Raw genomic sequence first — 18,005 nt, 5'->3', positions numbered from 1 at the left:
TGTATATAGTGGCCAAGTCTTGCCAATTTGACCTCTATACATTTTCTCTTACTCTTCCTTTGTACTTCCACTGCTCCTTTCTGCCTGGATTATAATAGACTCCAAACCTGTCTTCCTGCTTCAACCAATTCTTCCAATAAAGACTGTCAGATAAGTTCTTCTAACGCATTACTAATCTTGATGGCTAGGTCCTTTCAGCTCTATGTTCTATAATTCATGTTATTCCCCTGTTCCCAATTATCACCTGCTGCCAATGGAACAAAGTATACCTTTGTTTGTAGGGCATTTGAGGCCCTCCTTGCCTTGTTCCCAGCCTCCCTTTACAGGGTGAGGTCACCATTCCCTTTCACATGTCCTGTTCTGGCCAGTCTCCCTGAACATGTCCCTGGGTGTCTCCAGTTGCCCTATGAAGCCTCTCCCCATTCTCCCTTCCTCCTCTAGATTTCTGAATCCCTTTCTGTAATCCCTTTCAATGCTTCTCCAATTCTACTTTGCCCACTCCTCACTACCCACAAGTTCTTTATGTGGGAAGACAACATTCTTTGCTGTTTATCTCCTGAAATGCACTGCATGTGCTTCATAATCAATTAGTTTATTGAATGACTGAACTATGATTCAAATAAATTCAATCAAACATTTATTAAGTGCCTATTGTATTGACAGAACAGGGCAATGTGCTGGGAGAGATGAAAAATCTGGACAAACCAATCCCTATTCTCATGGAACCTGCAGACTAGTATGAACACACACACATACATACACAACTAAAATGCAAAATGTTACATATATAAGTGCACAAAGGAGGAACAAACCAAGAACTATGTGAAGTTCCAGGAGGGAAAAGGTCACAGTCAGGAAAGGTTTTCACAGAGGAGGAATCTCAGTTCAATTTTAAAGGATGGGTAAGAATTCAACAGATGAAGCTTGGGGGACAGAGAAAAGTATTCCTGGCAAAGGGAACAACATAAGGAAAATCACAGGGCTGAGGGTTGGGGGTGGTGGGTAGCGTGGACACACAGGGAGTGGCGAGTCGTCCAGATTGGCTGGAGGGAAGAGTACATGGGAAGGGGTAAAGATGATAGAAAGAGAATGGAGCACCAGATCATGAAGGCCTTGAATACTAAGCTCAAGAATTTGAACTTTATTCAACAGGAACTTTGGATCAACAGAAGATTTCTGAGCTTGAGTAGCATGGCCAGATCTAAAAAAACAGAAGATTGTTCTGATATTGGTGTGGACAGACTGGAACAGGAAGGAGAACCTATTAGGAGATTGTAAGAGCCTAAGTGAGTCATAACAAGGACTTGTATTAGGGAGGTTTGTCTTATTTCACTTGTTAATTGGTTCATACATCTTCATATTTTGTTTTCTTTCTGATTAAGGGTAAAAGTCTTATACCCCTCTTTGAACAATCTTTTCTTCCTCCCTTGGCCATAACACCTCAGAAAGGGCTAGGCACAGAACAGTAATTAATTGGTTGGGTCATTTTAGGAAATTCTTACTGATTCATCTTGCTGCTTTAAACACATTTAGATAATCTTATTTCACAAAAGAAACAGACTTCTGCGATGGGCAGCAAAATGGGGCCTGAGTACTTGTCGAAGGAAGGACTGGCCAGGAAGGAAACAGTCTGGCATAAAGACTGAGCTGGGGCGCTTACCGAATGAGCCCATCTTCTGCAGCACTCCAGAACGTGTTGGGCCACATTGGGGCTGTGGCGATGCGCTTCACCCGGTTTGTGTGGTCTCCAAACATATGGATCGTCTCCTTCACAGTCAGGTCATGCACGTGCACTTTAGAATCAGCTGCTCCCGTGATCAAGATCCGATCCCCAGCATGAGGCAGAAACTAGTGTGGGTAAATATTGTTGTGGGTGGTGATGGAGAAGGGGAAAAGTCAGTTTCAGCTCTGGTAGCCATTCGACTTCTCAACTCTTCTCTTTAGACAAAAGGATTCTTTTTCCCAATCAATCAACCAATCAAAAGCATTTATCAAGCACTTTCTGTATGCCAGCCAATTGTGCTAAGTGTTGGGGAGTACTTAGACAAAAACAAAACAAAACAGTCTTTGCCTTCAAGGAACTTACATTCCCCAGATGCCAATCCTCAGAGTCTTTGTCAGAAACAGGAGCTAGAATCCCTTTCTGTCAGAGTTTGACTTCCCTCACTGGATATACGGGGACAATCCTGAGTCTCTGTGCCCATACCCCTAATTTTTTCACTCAGATAGGTCCTCTTCCCCAAGTAAGAGCTGTGCAGACATCTGCACAGAACTAACCTAAAGTCTATGCTATAGCAGAAAGCAACGGATCCAGAATTAAGAGGGTTCCACGTGAGACCAGATCAGCCATTTACTGGCAGCGTTGCTAAGGCAAGACCCTTAACATCTTGGAAGCTCAGTTTTCTCATTTGTAAAATGGAGACAACACTTGTAATACTTCCTTCCTGGGCTGGGAGGGAAGCACTTTATAAACTGGAGGGCACTTTATAAACTGGTGAGCGCTGCTACCATGACTGACTCCATGGGGTCGTGGCAAGGGAAGCCCTTGATTAGCTCAATACTGAAGTGCTACAGAAAGGTGAGTTAGCTGGAAACAAGGATGATGGGCAGGGATTTTTCCGCAGGTCATCTGTGCACCATTCTGCTCTCTCACACAACTGAAAAGAAGCCATTCCTGCACTAATGATCCCTGCTCTCCATCTGCCCTTCCCAAAGGAGGCACTTAGTAAATGTTTGTTAACCGTATAAGTCATTTAAAACCAAGTCAATGGTATTTAGGGATTCTCAGCAGCTTTGGCAGAAAGGATTCAGCATGATCTGGGGTGGGAAACACTGATTCATGGTTGAGATAAGGAGGTGAGCCCTGGCCCCGCTTGCACCTGTGGTCTTGTCATCTCTACAATAGACTCCTACTATAGTCTGGGTGCGAGACAGAAGGCATAGCTTGCCTAGAACTCCTTTTCAGACTGTAAAACCTGAGAAATGGCTTTCAACCTGGGCACAGGACTTGCCCTCTGTCATCCAACCATTAAGGCAATTCGACAATGCCATTGTCTCTCAGAGGGTCCTACCTAACTCAAAGCAAACTGCAAAAATTTAAAAAAAAAAAAAGCTCATTGTAAAAACTATTTCCCTTGTTTTGAAAATTTGAGGTCAAGAGGCACTGGAGAAGTGAGATCCCACAGCAGCTGACTAGGGCCCAGGAAAACAGATATGAAGGCATTCAGGGTGGCATTTGTATCATAAGCCATGTGACCTTGGGCAAGTCATCTCTACCTGTGGACCTCAGTTGCTCATGTGTAAAATCATAAGCTTGGACTACAAGTCTATGGTTTCTTCTAGTGCTAAGATTATGTATAAGTCTGTGTAGCAGAGTGAAAAGAGTACTGAATTTGAAGTCAGAAGACTTGGGTTTGACTCCCAACTACAACAGCTACTAGCTAACCGTGTTGGCAAATCACTTAACCTCACTGTGTTTCATTACCCTCCCCTCTAAACTCTGGGGCTGAAGCAGATGAACTCAAGGCCCCTTTCAGCTCTGACATTCTGAAATGCCCTAAGGCAAGTTCTGACCTCTCCAATCTGGATGCATCTGGTTGCTTCTTGTTACTGACAAAGAACATAATTTGGGGGCTTGAGACCTAAGCTTTTAAAAAGACAATCAGTATCCCACCAGTGGCCTCAAACAAAAGACTGGATTATGTTCAATCATCAACCGCATTAATTCCCCTTTTTCCAGTGCCTCTCTAGCCACCACTCACCTTGACAGAGAAGATATTGGCAGTGTGCCCTGTGTGCATGGAGAGGAGCTTCTTATGGTGCAAGGGATCCCACACGATGGTGTGCTGGTCATCGGAGCCAGATGCTAGCAAACTGGAGATCAGAGCAGGAGATGTCCTGAGTCCCTCATAGTACTTGGCCCCAGAAAGCAATGAGTCTAGCCATTTGTCCCAGAGATCAAGAACTGAGTCTAGGGCCTGTCTCTGAGGGTTCTTTGGTGCTTTTACTTTCCCAATATTTCCAGCTTCTAGATAGGCTTTCTCTTTTCATGACTCCCTGGCTTTCCTTGGCCTAGAAGTAATGTCATGCTAGAAATGCCCATACTTTTAAAAGTTTTATTAAAAGGGTTATTGTTGGTCTAACATCATGACACCCCACATAAATGTCACGTATGCTATAAACTTTTTAAATTTAGCTTGGGTTTTTGCTCCATTAAAGTCCTCTTTCAATGCCTTATCATAATTTAGAAAGGACCATAAGTTTTTAACTTTGCCAGCAGAGCAAAACTTTAAAGGACCTATGATAAGCTAAAAAGACTTCAAGTACCATCTTTGCTCCTAGACAGTTTTATGACTAAAGGGCTAGATAGCAGGTGATCATTTTTTTAAACCACGAAGTTAACTACAATTTTGGGAATTTCATGCTAGTTTTTGAAATAATTTGATACAAAGGAAGGCTCAATCTTGAAAAGGGGAAATTTGTTCATTTGGTTTTCCCCCAGAAATGACTGATGTAATGAAAAAATGCATCAAAAACATTTTTTAAAAAAGAAATGTGATGTGCTGTCAAAACACCTGGATTAGGGAACCGCTGGTTTAGAGGACTAAGGAACTAAAGGAGACTATTTATCAAGTGGCCAGAAAACAAGAAGGGAAAATAACACTTTCAAGTAAGGGTGGGGAATAGAGAAAAAGCTTTGGCTCCAATTCCCGCTGCCTCTTTAGTCCTGTAAGGGACAGTTCTAAGAGGTCTCTAGGAAGAGGTCTCTGCAGCTCAGCCCAGCCCTGCTCTTCTCAGCCTCAGTGCCATCTCCTGGGTTACCCAAGGGCTGATACTCACTCTCCTTTCTCATTCCATTCCAGGCAGTTTACACATCCTGAGTGACCCTGATGGAGGGAGGCAAAGAGGAAGGAAAGGGAAGAAGAGTCAGTGACATGAGTTCTTGTGAAATGCTCTCACACACAGAGACTGTTTGAGGGATCAGGCTCTCAGGCTAGTGTGGGCCAAGGAAGATGTAGCCCAGGGATGGCTGCTGCCCAAGAGTGGCTCCATAAGGACTTATCAAGAGCCTCCTCATTCCAGGGCACTGTGCTGGACCAAAAGGATACCGAAATGAAGAATGAAACAATCTTTATGCAGAGCTAACATCCTCATAGGAAGGTGCATACAGCTATAAATGTGTATATGTCGTAAATCAAATGAAAAAACACAAATATGTACAAGTTAGTTAAATACAAGGTAGTTAGGGAGAAAGGGCACAAGCAGTTGGGGGCAAGATGTCATGCAGAACAGCATGTTAAAGGAAGAGAGGGACTTTTTAAGGTGAAATTAAGGAGGAATGGCATTCCAGGTATGAGAGACAGCAGGGGGAAAGACACGGACAGCAGAGATAAGTGAGATAAGTGTTGTGTGAAGAACACAGAGGAGGCCAGTTTGGCCACATAGCTGAGAGTGAGATGGGGAATAATGTTCAATGAGGCTGGACTGATAGGCTGGGGCTAGATTGCATAGGGCTTTAAAAGTTAAACAGACCAGTTTATATTTGAATTGAGAAGCAAGAGCAAGACACTGATGTAGAGCGGCTACAGGAATCACCGAGGGAAGTTCACACTTAAGTTAAACAAAGTTACTTTGGGAACAGTGTGTAAGGTGAACTAGAGTACAGGAAGACAAATCCTCCAGAAAGTAGGGGATGACAATCTAGGAGGAGTTGTGTGAGCAGAAAAAAGGGCTCTTATGGGAGAGGTGCTGGGAAGGTAGAAATGACAACACTTGGAAACTGATCAGATACATGGGAAAATAAGCTGTTTAGGCCAATGCTGACGTTATGAACCTGGGAAATTTGAAGGATGGTGGTGCTTCCAACAGAAACAACCAACTTTCAAGAAGTCTTGGAGATATCCAGTTTGGAATGTCCAATAAGCACTTGGTGATGTGAGGTTGAAGTTCCAGGGAGGGAGGAGGTGATGGTGACAGAAGCAGCAGCAGCAGCAGCAGCTTTGGGAGCCCTCAAGTCAGTAAGCAAGGGAACCTGGCAACTGGTCAGAAAAACAACAGGGTAGACCAGTGCTAAAACTGGATATAGGACCAGACCCAGACACTGGCAATTCTACTGTTTACACAGACTTCTGGGTCACAGTTCAAGGGAGGAGAGGAGCACTTTTGGTCAAGAAGCCCTGGGGAGCAGTATCATTTCTGGTTCCAAGGGATCAGGAACCCTGAGAAACTGTATCCATTACAATCCCATGAAATCAGAGGCCCCTCCTGGGTAAGGATCAGAGTTCAAACCAAGAAAGCAATGACCACACTTCTCCCTAGATCATACCACCTTGGAAGCACTGAAAACTTTAAAGCCCCCAGAACTAGTTTTGAAAACAGCAGTGTGAAAAAGCCTAAAGCTTGGGACAATGTCCCTCCCAAACTCCCCAGCACCAGAAAGAGAGCCCAACATTAACATAAAGTTAAAAATCAAGAAATAGGTCAGAAGAATGAACAAACAACAAAAAAAGAACCTGACCATAAAAAGCTACTATGGTGACAATCAAGATGTGAACTCAGAAGGAGACAATGACACCAAAACAGTTAAAGGAAACTCTCAATGAAAAATTGAGACAAAGTGAATTGGATGCAAGCCAAACAAGAATTTGTGGAAGAGCTAAAAAATTATTCTCAAACTCAGAGTTAGAAAGGAAAAATTAGGCAAAGAAATGAAAACAAATGAAAATTACAAAGAAAATTAACAGAGCTTGGTAAAAGAGGCAGAAAAAATTCTGAAGACACTAACGGTTTAAAAAAACAGAATTGGCCAAATAGATAAAGAGGTACAAAAGCTCACTGAAGAAAATAACTCCTTAAAAATCATTGGGCAAATGGAAGCTAATGAATCAATGAGACCTCAAGAAACAATAAAACTACCTGAAAGCCATGAATTTTAAAAAGGGTCTAGACATCATATTTTTAAAAATGATCATCAAAAACTCCACTGATATCCTGGAACCAGAGAAAATGAAAAAAATCCACCAGTCACATCTGAAGGAAATCTCCAAATGAAAACACCCAGAAATATTATAGCCAAATTCCAGAGCTCCCAGGTCAAAGAGAAATACTTCAAGCAACCAGACAGAAACCATTCAAATACCATGCAGCCACAATGAGGATGACACAAGATTTAGCAGCTACCACATTAAAGGAGTAGAGAAATTGGAATATAATATTCTGGAAAGTGAAAGAACTGGGATTACAACCAAGAATAAGCTACCTAGCAAAACTAAAAAAGGATATTTAATGAAATAGAGAACTTTTAAGCATTCCTGATGAAAAGAATAGAGTTGAATAGAAAACCTGACCTTCAAATACAAAATTCAAAAGAAACATAAAAAGGCAAACACAAAAGAGAAATCATAATGGACTCAACAAAGTTAAATTATTTGCCTTTCTAAATGTGAAGATGATACACATATCTTCTTTTCTGGAGGGTGGGGGTAAGTATTAGTATTTTTATTATGTTTCAAAATTATTTTAAGATGATTTTTTCAATTTTTTAAAATTTTTCTTTAAAATTTGCATTCCCAAACTCTATCCCTTCCTCCTTCCCCTCTACCCTTCCTGAGATGGTAAACAGACATAGGTTATACACACGCAATTATGTAAAACATTTCCATATTGGTCATTTTGTATAAGAAGACTCAAATGAAAGAAAAAAAGAAAGTGAAAGATAGAATGCTTCAGTCTATATTCAATCACAATCAGTTCTTTCTCTGGAGGCAGATAGTATACTTCATCATTAGACCTTTGGGACTGTCTTGGGTTATTGTATTGCTGAGAACAGCTAAGTCATTCACAGTTTTTTATTGAACAATATTGATGGTACTGTATACAAGGTTCTCCTGGTTCCATTCACTTCACTATGCATCATCAGTTCATGTAAGTCTTTCCAAGTTTTTCTGAAATCATCCTGTTTGTCACTTCTTATAACACAATAATATTTCATTACAATCACATACCACAGCTTGTTTAGTCATTCTCCAATTGATGGGCATCACTTTGACTTCCAATTCTTAGCCACCACAAAAAGAGCTATTCTAAATATTTTTGTATAACTAGGTCCTTCACCCTTTTTTTGGATGTCTTTGGGATACAGATCTAGTAGTGCTATTGCTGGATCAAAAGGTATGCATAGTTTTATAGCCCATTGGGCAACAGTTTCAAATTGCTTTCCAGAATGGTTGGATCACTTCACGACTAATAACAATGCATTAGTGTCCCAGTTTTCACACATCCTCTTTGACATCCCACATTTTCCCTTTTTGTCACATTAGCCAATCTAATAGGTGTGAAATAGTACCTCAGAGTTGTTTTAATTTGCATTTCTCTAATCAACAGAGATTTAGAGCATTTTTTCATATGACTATAGATAACTTTCACTTCTTTGCCTGAAAACCACTTGTTTATATCCTTTGACCATTTATCAACTGGGGTATGATTGACATTTTTATAAGTTTGACTCAATTCTCTACATATTTAAGAAATGAGCCTTTATCAGACATACTTGTTGCAAAATTATTTTTCTGCTTTCCTTATAATTTTGGTTGCATTGGTTTTATCTGTGCAAAGACCTTTTAATTATATGTAATCAAAATAATCTATTTTACATTTTGTAATGCTTTCTATATCTTCTTTGGTCCTAAATTCTTTCCTTATCCATAAATCTGACAGATAGACTATACCATGCTCTCTTAATTTGCTTATGATATTACCCTGTATGTGTAAATCATGTACCCATTTTGCCCATATCTTGAAGGACAGTGTGAGATGTTGGTCTATACCTAGTTTCTGCCATACTGTTTTCCAATTTTCCCAGCAGTTTTTGTCAAATAATGAGTTTTTGTTCTAAAAGTCTGGATTTGGGGGTTTATCATATGCTAGATTACTATAGTCATTTGCTACAATGTAATTTGTACCTAATTTATTCCACTGACTCACCACTCTATTTCTTAGCCAGTACCAGATAATTTTGATAATTACTGCTTTATAATACAGTTTGAGATATGATTAGACCACCTTCTTTCAAATTCTTTTTCATTGATTCCCTTCATATCTTGAGCTTTTTGTTCTTTCAAATGAAGTGTTATTTTTTCTAGCTCTACAAAATAATTTTTTGATGGTTTGATTGGTATGGCACCGAATAAATAGATTAATTTACATAGAATTGTCATCTTTACTATATTGGCTCGGCCCACCTCTAAGCAATTGACACTTCCAGTTGTTTAGATCTGCCTTCACTTGTGTGAAAAGTGTTTTATGCTTGTGGCCATATATAGTTTCTGGGTTTGTCTTTGCGGGCAGACTCCCGAGTGTTTTATACTGTCTACAGCTACTTTAAATGGAATTTCTTTTTCTATCTCAATCTGCTGAACTTTGTTGGTGATATACAGAAATGCTGATGATTTGCATTGATTTTGTGACCTGCACCTTTGTTAAAGTTTCTGATAATTTCAAGCAGTTTTTTAGCTGATTCTCTAGGATTTCCTAAGTATAACACAGCGTTTGAAAAGAATGACAGTTGTTTTCTCACTGCCTATTCTAATTAATTTTTCTTCTTTTACTGCTATAGCTAATATTTCTAGTACGATATTAAATAACGGAAGTAATAATTGGCATCCTTGTTTCATCCCTGATTGTACTGGGAAGGCTTCTAGCAGATAACGCTTGCTGATGGTTTTAAATAAATATTATTTATCATTTTAAGGTAAACTCCATTTATTCCTATGCTCTCTAGTGTTTTTAATAGGAATGAGTGCTGTATTTTTCTGCTTTTCCTGCATTTACTGAGATATGATTTCTGTTGATTTTGTTATTGATATGGTCAATTATGTTGAGAATTTTCCTAATACTGAACCAGCCCTGCATTACTGGTATAAATCCCACCCGGTCGTAACGTATGATCCTTGTGATATATTGCTGTAATCTCTTTGCTGATATTTTATTTAAAATTTTTGCATCAATATTCATTAGGCAAATTGGTCTATAATTTTCTTTCTCTGTTTTAGCTCTTCCTGGTTTGGGTATCAGTACTATATTTGTGTCGTAAAAGGAATTTGGTAGGACTCCACCTATTTTCCCAAATAGTTTATATAGTATTGGGATTAATTGTTCTTCAAATATCTGGTAGAATTCACTTGTGCATCCATTTGGTCCTGGAGATTTTTTCTTAGGAAGTTCACTGATATATTTCTTTTCCTAAGATTGGGTTATTTAAGTATTTTATTTCTTCTTCTGTTAATCTGGGTAATTTATATTTTTGTAGATAATCATCTATTTCATTTAGATTGTCAAATTATTGGCATATAATTGGGCAAAATGAATCCTAACAACTGTCTTAATTTCCTTTTCAATGGTGGTGAATTCACCTCTTTCATCTTTGATACTAGTAATTTGGTTTTCTTCTTTCCTTTTTAAAATCAGATTAACCAATGGTTTATCTATTTTATTGGTTTTTTTCCCCTATAAAACCAGCTTCTACTTTTATTTATTAATTTAATGGTTTTCTTACTTTCAATTTTATTAATCTCTCCTTGATTTTCAGGATTTCTAATTTGGTATTTAATTGGGGAGTTTTAATTTCTTCTTTTACTAGTTTTTTTTTAAAGTTGCTTGCCCAATTCATTAACTGTTTTTACATATATCTTCTAAGAACTTTATCATTGTAAGGACAGTTAGAAGGAGTCTACATAGAAAGAGGGCACAGGAGTAAATAGATTATATTGGGATGGTATTAAAAAAAAAAAAAGGAGAGGCAAGAAAGTGGGATGACCTGGGAGAAAGGGGAAGGAAAAGGAAGAATGGAAGAAATTACCTCACATAAAAGAGACAAGTAAGGAAGAGCTTTTCCCCTGGAGGGGAAAATGGTAGGAGTAGGGTAGACAACTCTTGAACCTCACTCACATTTAAATTGGTTCAAAGAGGAAAAATACACATACATACTCAATTGGTAATAGAAATTTATCTTATCCAATAGGGAAGTACAGAGGAATAAGAGGGATAAAAGAAGGTATTGGTCAGAAGCAAAACAGACTTTAGAAAAGGCACAGAGGAGAGAGAGTGGAAGGGGGGGGGGGAGAGAGAGAGAGAGAGAGAGAGAACCCATGGGAAAGAGAAATGGAAGAAATGGGATGGAGGGAAATGCATTGTTAATAATCACAACTGTGAAAATGAATGGGATGAAACCACCCACAAAACAGAAGTGGATAGCAGAATGAACCAGAAACCAGAATCCAATAATATGTTGTTTACAAGGGATGCCCTTGAAATAGAGACACAAAAGAGCTCAAATAAGGGGCTGGAACAGAATCTGTTATGTTCAGATGAAGTAAAAGAAAGGAAGGGGTAGCAATCATGATCTCAGACAAAAGCAAAAATAGACCTAATTAAAAGTGATAAGCAGGGAAACTACATCTTGCTAAAAAGCACAATAGATAATGAAGCAATAGCAATACAAATATATGTACAAATGGCAAAGCATCCAAATTCTTAAAGGAAAAGTTAAAGGAGTTACAGAAGAGAATAGTAATATTATACTGCTGGTGGAGCTCAACTTTCTCCTCTCAGAGGTAGATAAATTCAACCATAAAATAAATAAGAAAGAAGTTAAGAAAATGAATAGAAGCTTAGAAAAGTTAGATATGAGAAAAATCTGGCACTTTCACAAAAACTGACCATGTCTTAGGGAATAAAACCCTCATAATCAAATGCAGAAACCCAGAAATATTAAATGTACACTTTTCAGACTATAATGCAATAAAAATTACATGCAATAAAGAGCCAAGGAAGTAATTGGTTTACTTAAAGCCAACAGGTTCAAAGTGAGTTGAAACTAAAAGATCTAACCCTAAAGAATGAGTGGGTCAAAGAACAGATTATAGAAACAGTACGTCCATTAAAGAGAAATACAAAGAGACAACATTCCTGAAATTTGCGGATGCAGCCAAAGCAGCACTTAGGGGAAAATTCATGTCCCTAAATGAATACATCAATACGAGGGAGAGAACAGATCAACGGATTGGGCATACAATTAAAAAAACTAACAAGAACAAGAGAACAAATTAAAAGTCTCTAATTAAACACCAAAATACAAATCCTGATAATCAAAGGAGAAATTAATAAAATTGAAAGTAAAAAAAAAATTGAACTAATAAGTAAAACTAGGAGCTAGTATAAAAAAAACAAAAACAATAAAAAATATAAATCATTGGTTAACTGGATTAAAAAGAAAACCAAATTAGTGTAAAAAATAAAAAAGATGAATGGACTACCAATGAAGATGAAATTAAAGCAATTATTAGGAGTTATTTTGCCCACATGCATGCTAGTAAAACTGATGGTCTATGTGAAATGGATGAATATTTACAAAAATATAAACTGCCCAGATTAACAGAAGAGGAAATAAAATACTTAAATAACTCTATTTCAGAAAAAGAACATTTATTAAGAAGAATAAAAGGACAAGAATATCAAGGGAACCAATGAAAAAAATGTTAAGGAAGGAGCCCAAACAGCCAGATTTCAGACTACATTACAAAGTGTTCATCAGAACAATCTGGAACTGGCTAAGAAAGAGTGGTGGATCAATGAAACTGATTAGGTATGCAATATATAATAGTAAATCATCACAGTAGCAATCCAGAGTTTGATAAACCCAAAGACCCAAGAAGTTTTGGGGGTAAGAATTCAACATTTGAAAAAAAAAAATTGCTGACAAAGCTGGAAAACAGTTTGGCAGAAACTAGGCACAAATCAGCATCTCACACTGTATACTAAGATAAGATCAAAATGGATGAATGATTTAGAATAAAGGGTGATAATCATGGGTAAATTAGGGGAGCATGAAAAAATGTACCTGTCAGATTGATGGCTAAGAGAAAAGTAAGGTAAAATAGAAAGTAAAGTAAAATAGATCATTTTAATTACGTGAAATTAAAGCTTTTGCAGGAACAAAGATAATGCAGCCAAAATTAGAAGGAAAACAGGAAACTGAAGAACAAAATTTAATAGCAAGTTTCTCTGAGAAAGGCCTCATTTCTCAAATATATAGGGAACTGAGCCAAATTCATAAAAATAAGAACCATTCCCCAGTTGACAAACGGTCAAAGGATATAATTAGGCAGTTTCCAGAAAAAGAAATCGTCACATAAAAAATGCCCTAAATCACTACAGATTAGAGAAATAAAACTTAAAACAACTCTGAGGTAACACCTCACATTTATCAGATTGGCTAACATGACAGAAAAGAAAAATGGCAAATTCTGAGGGAGATGTGGAAAAATTGGGACAATAATGCACTGCTGGTGGAATTATGAACTAGTTCAACCATTCTAGAAAACAATTTGAAATTATGCTCTAAGGGCTATAAAATTATGCATAGCTTTGGCCCAGCAATAATACAGCTACTAGGTCTGTAACCCAAAGAGATCAAAGAAAAGGGAAAAGGACTCATTTGTACAAAAATATTCGTAGCATCTTTTTTTGTGGTAGCAAAGAACTGAAAATTCAGGGGATGTCCGTAAACTGAGGAATGGGTAAACAAGTTACGGTATATGACTGTGATGGATTATTACTATGCTATAAGAAATGCAGGGAATGGTTTCAGAAAAACCTGAGAAAATATGAACTCATGCAAAGTGAAGTTAGCAGAACCAGGAGGACACAAAAACAATATCATAAGGACAATCAACTGTGAGAGAAAGCTACTGTCTGATCAATGATTCAGGATAATTCCAAAGAGCCCACGATGAACGATGCTATCCACCTTCACATGCAGAAGTGATGAACTCTAAATGCAGACTGATGCATATTTTTTTCTTTATTTTTATTGTTTTATTTTGTTTGTGTTTTCTTTTGCAACATGGCTAATATGGAAACATGGACATGACTTCACATGTATGATAAATATCAAGTTACTTGCCTTCTCAAGGAGGGGGTAGGAATAGGAGAGAAAGAATTTAGAACTCAAAAATTTTAAATTATTAATAACTTGTACATGTAATTGGGAAGGAAATATTTAACAAAATAAAAAATTTTCTAAAAATCATATTGTATGCACTATTTTCATTTATGTACGTGCATGCAAAATACCCTTTATCCCCAAACTAGAGTACAAGCTCCTTGAGGGCAGGAACTAATTTATTTTTATGGCATGGAACCTAGAAGGCACTTTAATAAGGTTGCTGATTCAAACTGGAAAACCATTGGACTTGAGGTCATAAGACCTGAGTTCAAATGACATTAACTAGATATAAGTGATCAGTCAACTTCAATGTGGCACATCATTTAATGTCTATGAATCTTAGTTCTTAAACTGTAAATAATGACGACATTCGTTGCCCTGCCTACCCCACAGGCAGTTTTGAAGAAGCCACTACTTAAGCCCATTATCCTATTTTTATTCTTACTTCCTAATCTGGGTCATAATAATAGTGCTGCACTTTTTACACTAATAGAGACAAAGAAAGGAGGCACAGACTATACTACACATTAGATCATTTAAAAAAATTCTGTTTGACAGGCAGACATTACATTTTTTCCTACACAAAAGATTTTGAAGAAGACTAGTTAACTAGAACTTCTATGGAAGACTCATAGAAAGATAACTTCTCAGCTGTGCAGCAAAGGCAAATATATTTTTCTAATTCATGTGGCATAGTTTTTCATAACTTAATTTTGTTCAGGGGATTTCACAATGCTCCTTGAAACAAAAAAATGACACAAATGTTAAAAAAAGTCAGGAATCACTGGCTAAGGGGAACAGCATGAATGAAGCACAGAGAGTGAGAAGGCTTGGACAGGCTGAATTCTGCAAAAGAGGTTAGAACGTCTATGATCCCAGCACCATGAACCCATCAAAGTATAATCAAACACACACACATTCGGGCTCCTATAGCTTTTGGAGATAGTATGAAGTAGAAACCATCTGGATTTGGGACCTGAAGACCTGGGTTCCAATCTCCTCCCACTTATTCCCTATAAAGCCTTGGGAAAGTCTCCGCAGGCTTCTGCGCTTCATCTTCTTCAGTGTAAAATGAGAAGGATGGCCCAGCTGGTGCATAAGTGCCCTATAGGCTCTTAATTTATTCTAACAGGATCCTTCCTTCTTGTGCTTCCAATCCTGGCTAGACTCCACACTGAGCAGTAAAGCTAGGAAGGAAAGGGAGGAGACTCACAGTGAGGAGTCACAACCTGGATATAATTTAAAGATGATTTAAATACAGCTTCCAATTATAGACAGACTATGGACAGATTAAGGGCATGCTCTGTAAGAGAAGAGGTACAAGAGATGTGAATCTAACTGTTCTTGTTTGGTCAGGAAGTTTCCTGGAGGAAACTGAGGCAAAGATTTCACTCAGGGACCCAGCTCATTCATCTATCTCCTCTATACATTTCCTTCATGAGGCAGAGATACCTATTTTTATCTCTTTCAAATAGTGGTACAGATTTTTTCTAACAATTATGTTTGTAGAATTTCACCATTTCCCTTAAAACAATAGTTCATAAGTAGCAAAAAACCCCCAAAAACCCAAAAAAACAGAGTCAGGAATCAATGGTTGAGGCAAATTAGCAAGCTAAGGGAAACTAATCACTGGTAGCAAAATCCTATAAATGAAACAAAAAGAAATCCTTTTCTCATTCTTACCCTACTATGTTTACAGGTTTTCCATCTATCTATTTTAATAGTTACTGAATTCTATATTGCTTTAAGATTTGCCAATGTTTTCCTCAGAGGTGAGTATAAAAACATCCATTTTTATAGACAAGGAAACTGAGGCTTTTGAGATTAAGCAACTTGTGCAGGACCACACAACTAATACCATAACCTGGACTCAAACATGTGTCTGTTGATCCCAAGGTCAAATGCTTTCTCCCACAGTACCATCCATTAATGGATAACCCCAAGAGGTCCCCAGAAAGACCCCTCTCCAGTGCTGGCTCTCCTCCTGACACAGAGCTTTACTGAGGAGACTAAGTCCATTTCTTTCCCAGAAACCCTGCTCTCATACTTCTTGCTCAAGCTATAGGATGCATGAGAAACACAGCAGGGAAAAGCACCTATCCTCTCACTCCCTCCCATCAAAAAGCAAAAATACCAAAACCAGGCTCCCCCTCTTCTGGGACTCGAGTTTTTGTACCTGAACAAGAATACCCTCATGCAGGGACCAGGGTGGACATTCAAATCAGAATTGATTTTGGGCCAGGAAACAGGGAGCAAGGAGCAGGGGCAGAGAAGTGTTGAGGGGGAGAGGAGAGTACTGGGATGGGAAAAGCACAGAAAGTCCAGAATAGCTTCACTACACACAGAATCATTCTGCTCAAGAATGCCAATAAAGGGCTTTATGACTTTGAACAAATGCCCAAGAATCTGCTTTATGAGAGAACAGTGAGTCTGACACAAATTATTTTGGTCTTGATAAACAGAGCTGGCTCTGGTACAGGCACACGATACGTAATTATGTTTTAAAAATACAAGAGAAGAATATGTGTTCGCTACACATAGGGATGCAAATAAACCAGTGAAAAGGGAGAAGGGTGTTAGGAGGAGGGGGAGGTTAGAGGGTGTTGCTACTGAGGGATGAGCAGGGGTTTCGCCAGGCTGTCTGCTCCATGAGGCACCAAGGAGCCGCGAGCACAGGAGAGACAAGAGGAACACAGAGAAAAATCTGAAGTCCCAACTCCTATTGAAGCCCCAGTTTCCTGTGTCTCCTCAGCCTCTTCTATAAGATTCGATTGACAAAGAGCTGACAAGCAAAGGAAACCACTCTAACCCTAAATAGATGGGCTTTCATTTCAATAGACTTTCCAGGTTTATAAAGCGCTTTCCTCCTTCATCTCCATTTTAGACATGAGGAAATTGAAGCTATTTGCCCACAGCTAGTAAGTAGAGGTCACCCAACATCAAGTTTAATGTACTTTCTACTGTGCACATACACATGCTCTGTGAAAGAAGAAAAGCTTGGATAATTCACAAAATTTAAAAAACTACAAAAGTCTGAGTTGTCAGAACTAGAATTGCACCTATCTACCATCTAGGTCAATTTCTATCTGCTAAATTGCTAAAATTAATCTATCTGCTAAAAAAAAAAAAAGAAAAGAAAAGAAAAGAAAAGAAAAGAAAATGAGGTCCAGGGAAGTGATTCAGCAACTGAGCTAGGACAAGATGTGTCCAAAGCCGGATGCTGTCTGACCAGTGTCCCAGCCTGCTTCTCAAAATGAATTTCATGAGGCACAGGAAAACTTGGGTAGCCAGATTCCTTCCTTTGGTTTAATGGCCTTAAAAAAAGTTATCTACCCAAAGCTCTGCACAATTAGAAAGACTGAATTTACAGGGAAATTTCGACCCTCTTCCCAGTGGAAGTGAACAAGAGTGAAAGTAGATAAATGAACAAAGCTGAGCCCATCTGTATTAGAGGAAGGTCCACACCCAGAAAACAGGGGCCTCTCCCGTTAGAACCAGAGACAAAAGGATGTTAAGGGCCAGAATCTTAAGTTAGAAGGGATATCAGACTCCACCTAACCTAACCCATACACAGAAAGAATTCCCTACTATAACATCCCAGACAAATGGTCGGCTAGCCTCTGCTTGTAGCCCTTCAAGGAGGGGAAACCCAGCACATCCTGAAGCAGCCCACTGCTTTTTGGTCAGCTTTAACTGTTAGGAGGGTTTTCCTGACATCGAGCTTATATTGACCTCTTTCCAACTTCTTTCCACGGGCTCATTGTTGGGAATATTACAGAATATAGATTAAATTCTGCATAGTGCTCATTATAATTCAGCTATTTAGATTTCATGAATTGGGAAGGTGTGAGGACTCAGACATGTTTTCTATTTCATGATCTTGTTCCCAAGAAAACTAACTCAATATTTAGGTTTATAAAATATTCCAAGGCACCCTAAATGTGAACTGCATAACATTTACTAGTGCCAGTTTTAAAAACACAGTTCTAGGAGACAATTTGGT

The 18,005-nt window shown here is 38.4% G+C and overlaps 1 protein-coding gene across 4 annotated transcripts in view; it reads right to left on the bottom strand.

Moving 5' to 3' along the window:
* WDTC1 (WD and tetratricopeptide repeats 1) overlaps nucleotides 1-18,005 on the bottom strand; it is a 59,602-nt gene that overhangs the window by 19,037 nt on the left and 22,560 nt on the right. For all 4 annotated transcript variants that reach the window (XM_072609505.1, XM_072609503.1, XM_072609502.1 and 1 more), the window contains 3 exons: nucleotides 4,840-4,886; nucleotides 3,762-3,873; nucleotides 1,661-1,848 (listed from right to left, as the gene is read on the bottom strand). In XM_072609505.1, the coding sequence (XP_072465606.1) occupies nucleotides 1,661-1,848; nucleotides 3,762-3,873; nucleotides 4,840-4,886 (347 nt within the window). The remainder of the gene's footprint in view (nucleotides 1-1,660; nucleotides 1,849-3,761; nucleotides 3,874-4,839; nucleotides 4,887-18,005) is intronic.

Source organism: Notamacropus eugenii, chromosome 5 (genome assembly GCF_028372415.1).
Source record: "Notamacropus eugenii isolate mMacEug1 chromosome 5, mMacEug1.pri_v2, whole genome shotgun sequence".
NCBI classification, from domain to species: domain Eukaryota; kingdom Metazoa; phylum Chordata; class Mammalia; order Diprotodontia; family Macropodidae; genus Notamacropus; species Notamacropus eugenii.
The sequence above is the reverse complement of the archived record's forward strand: the minus strand, read 5'-3'. Positions and strand labels throughout refer to the sequence as shown.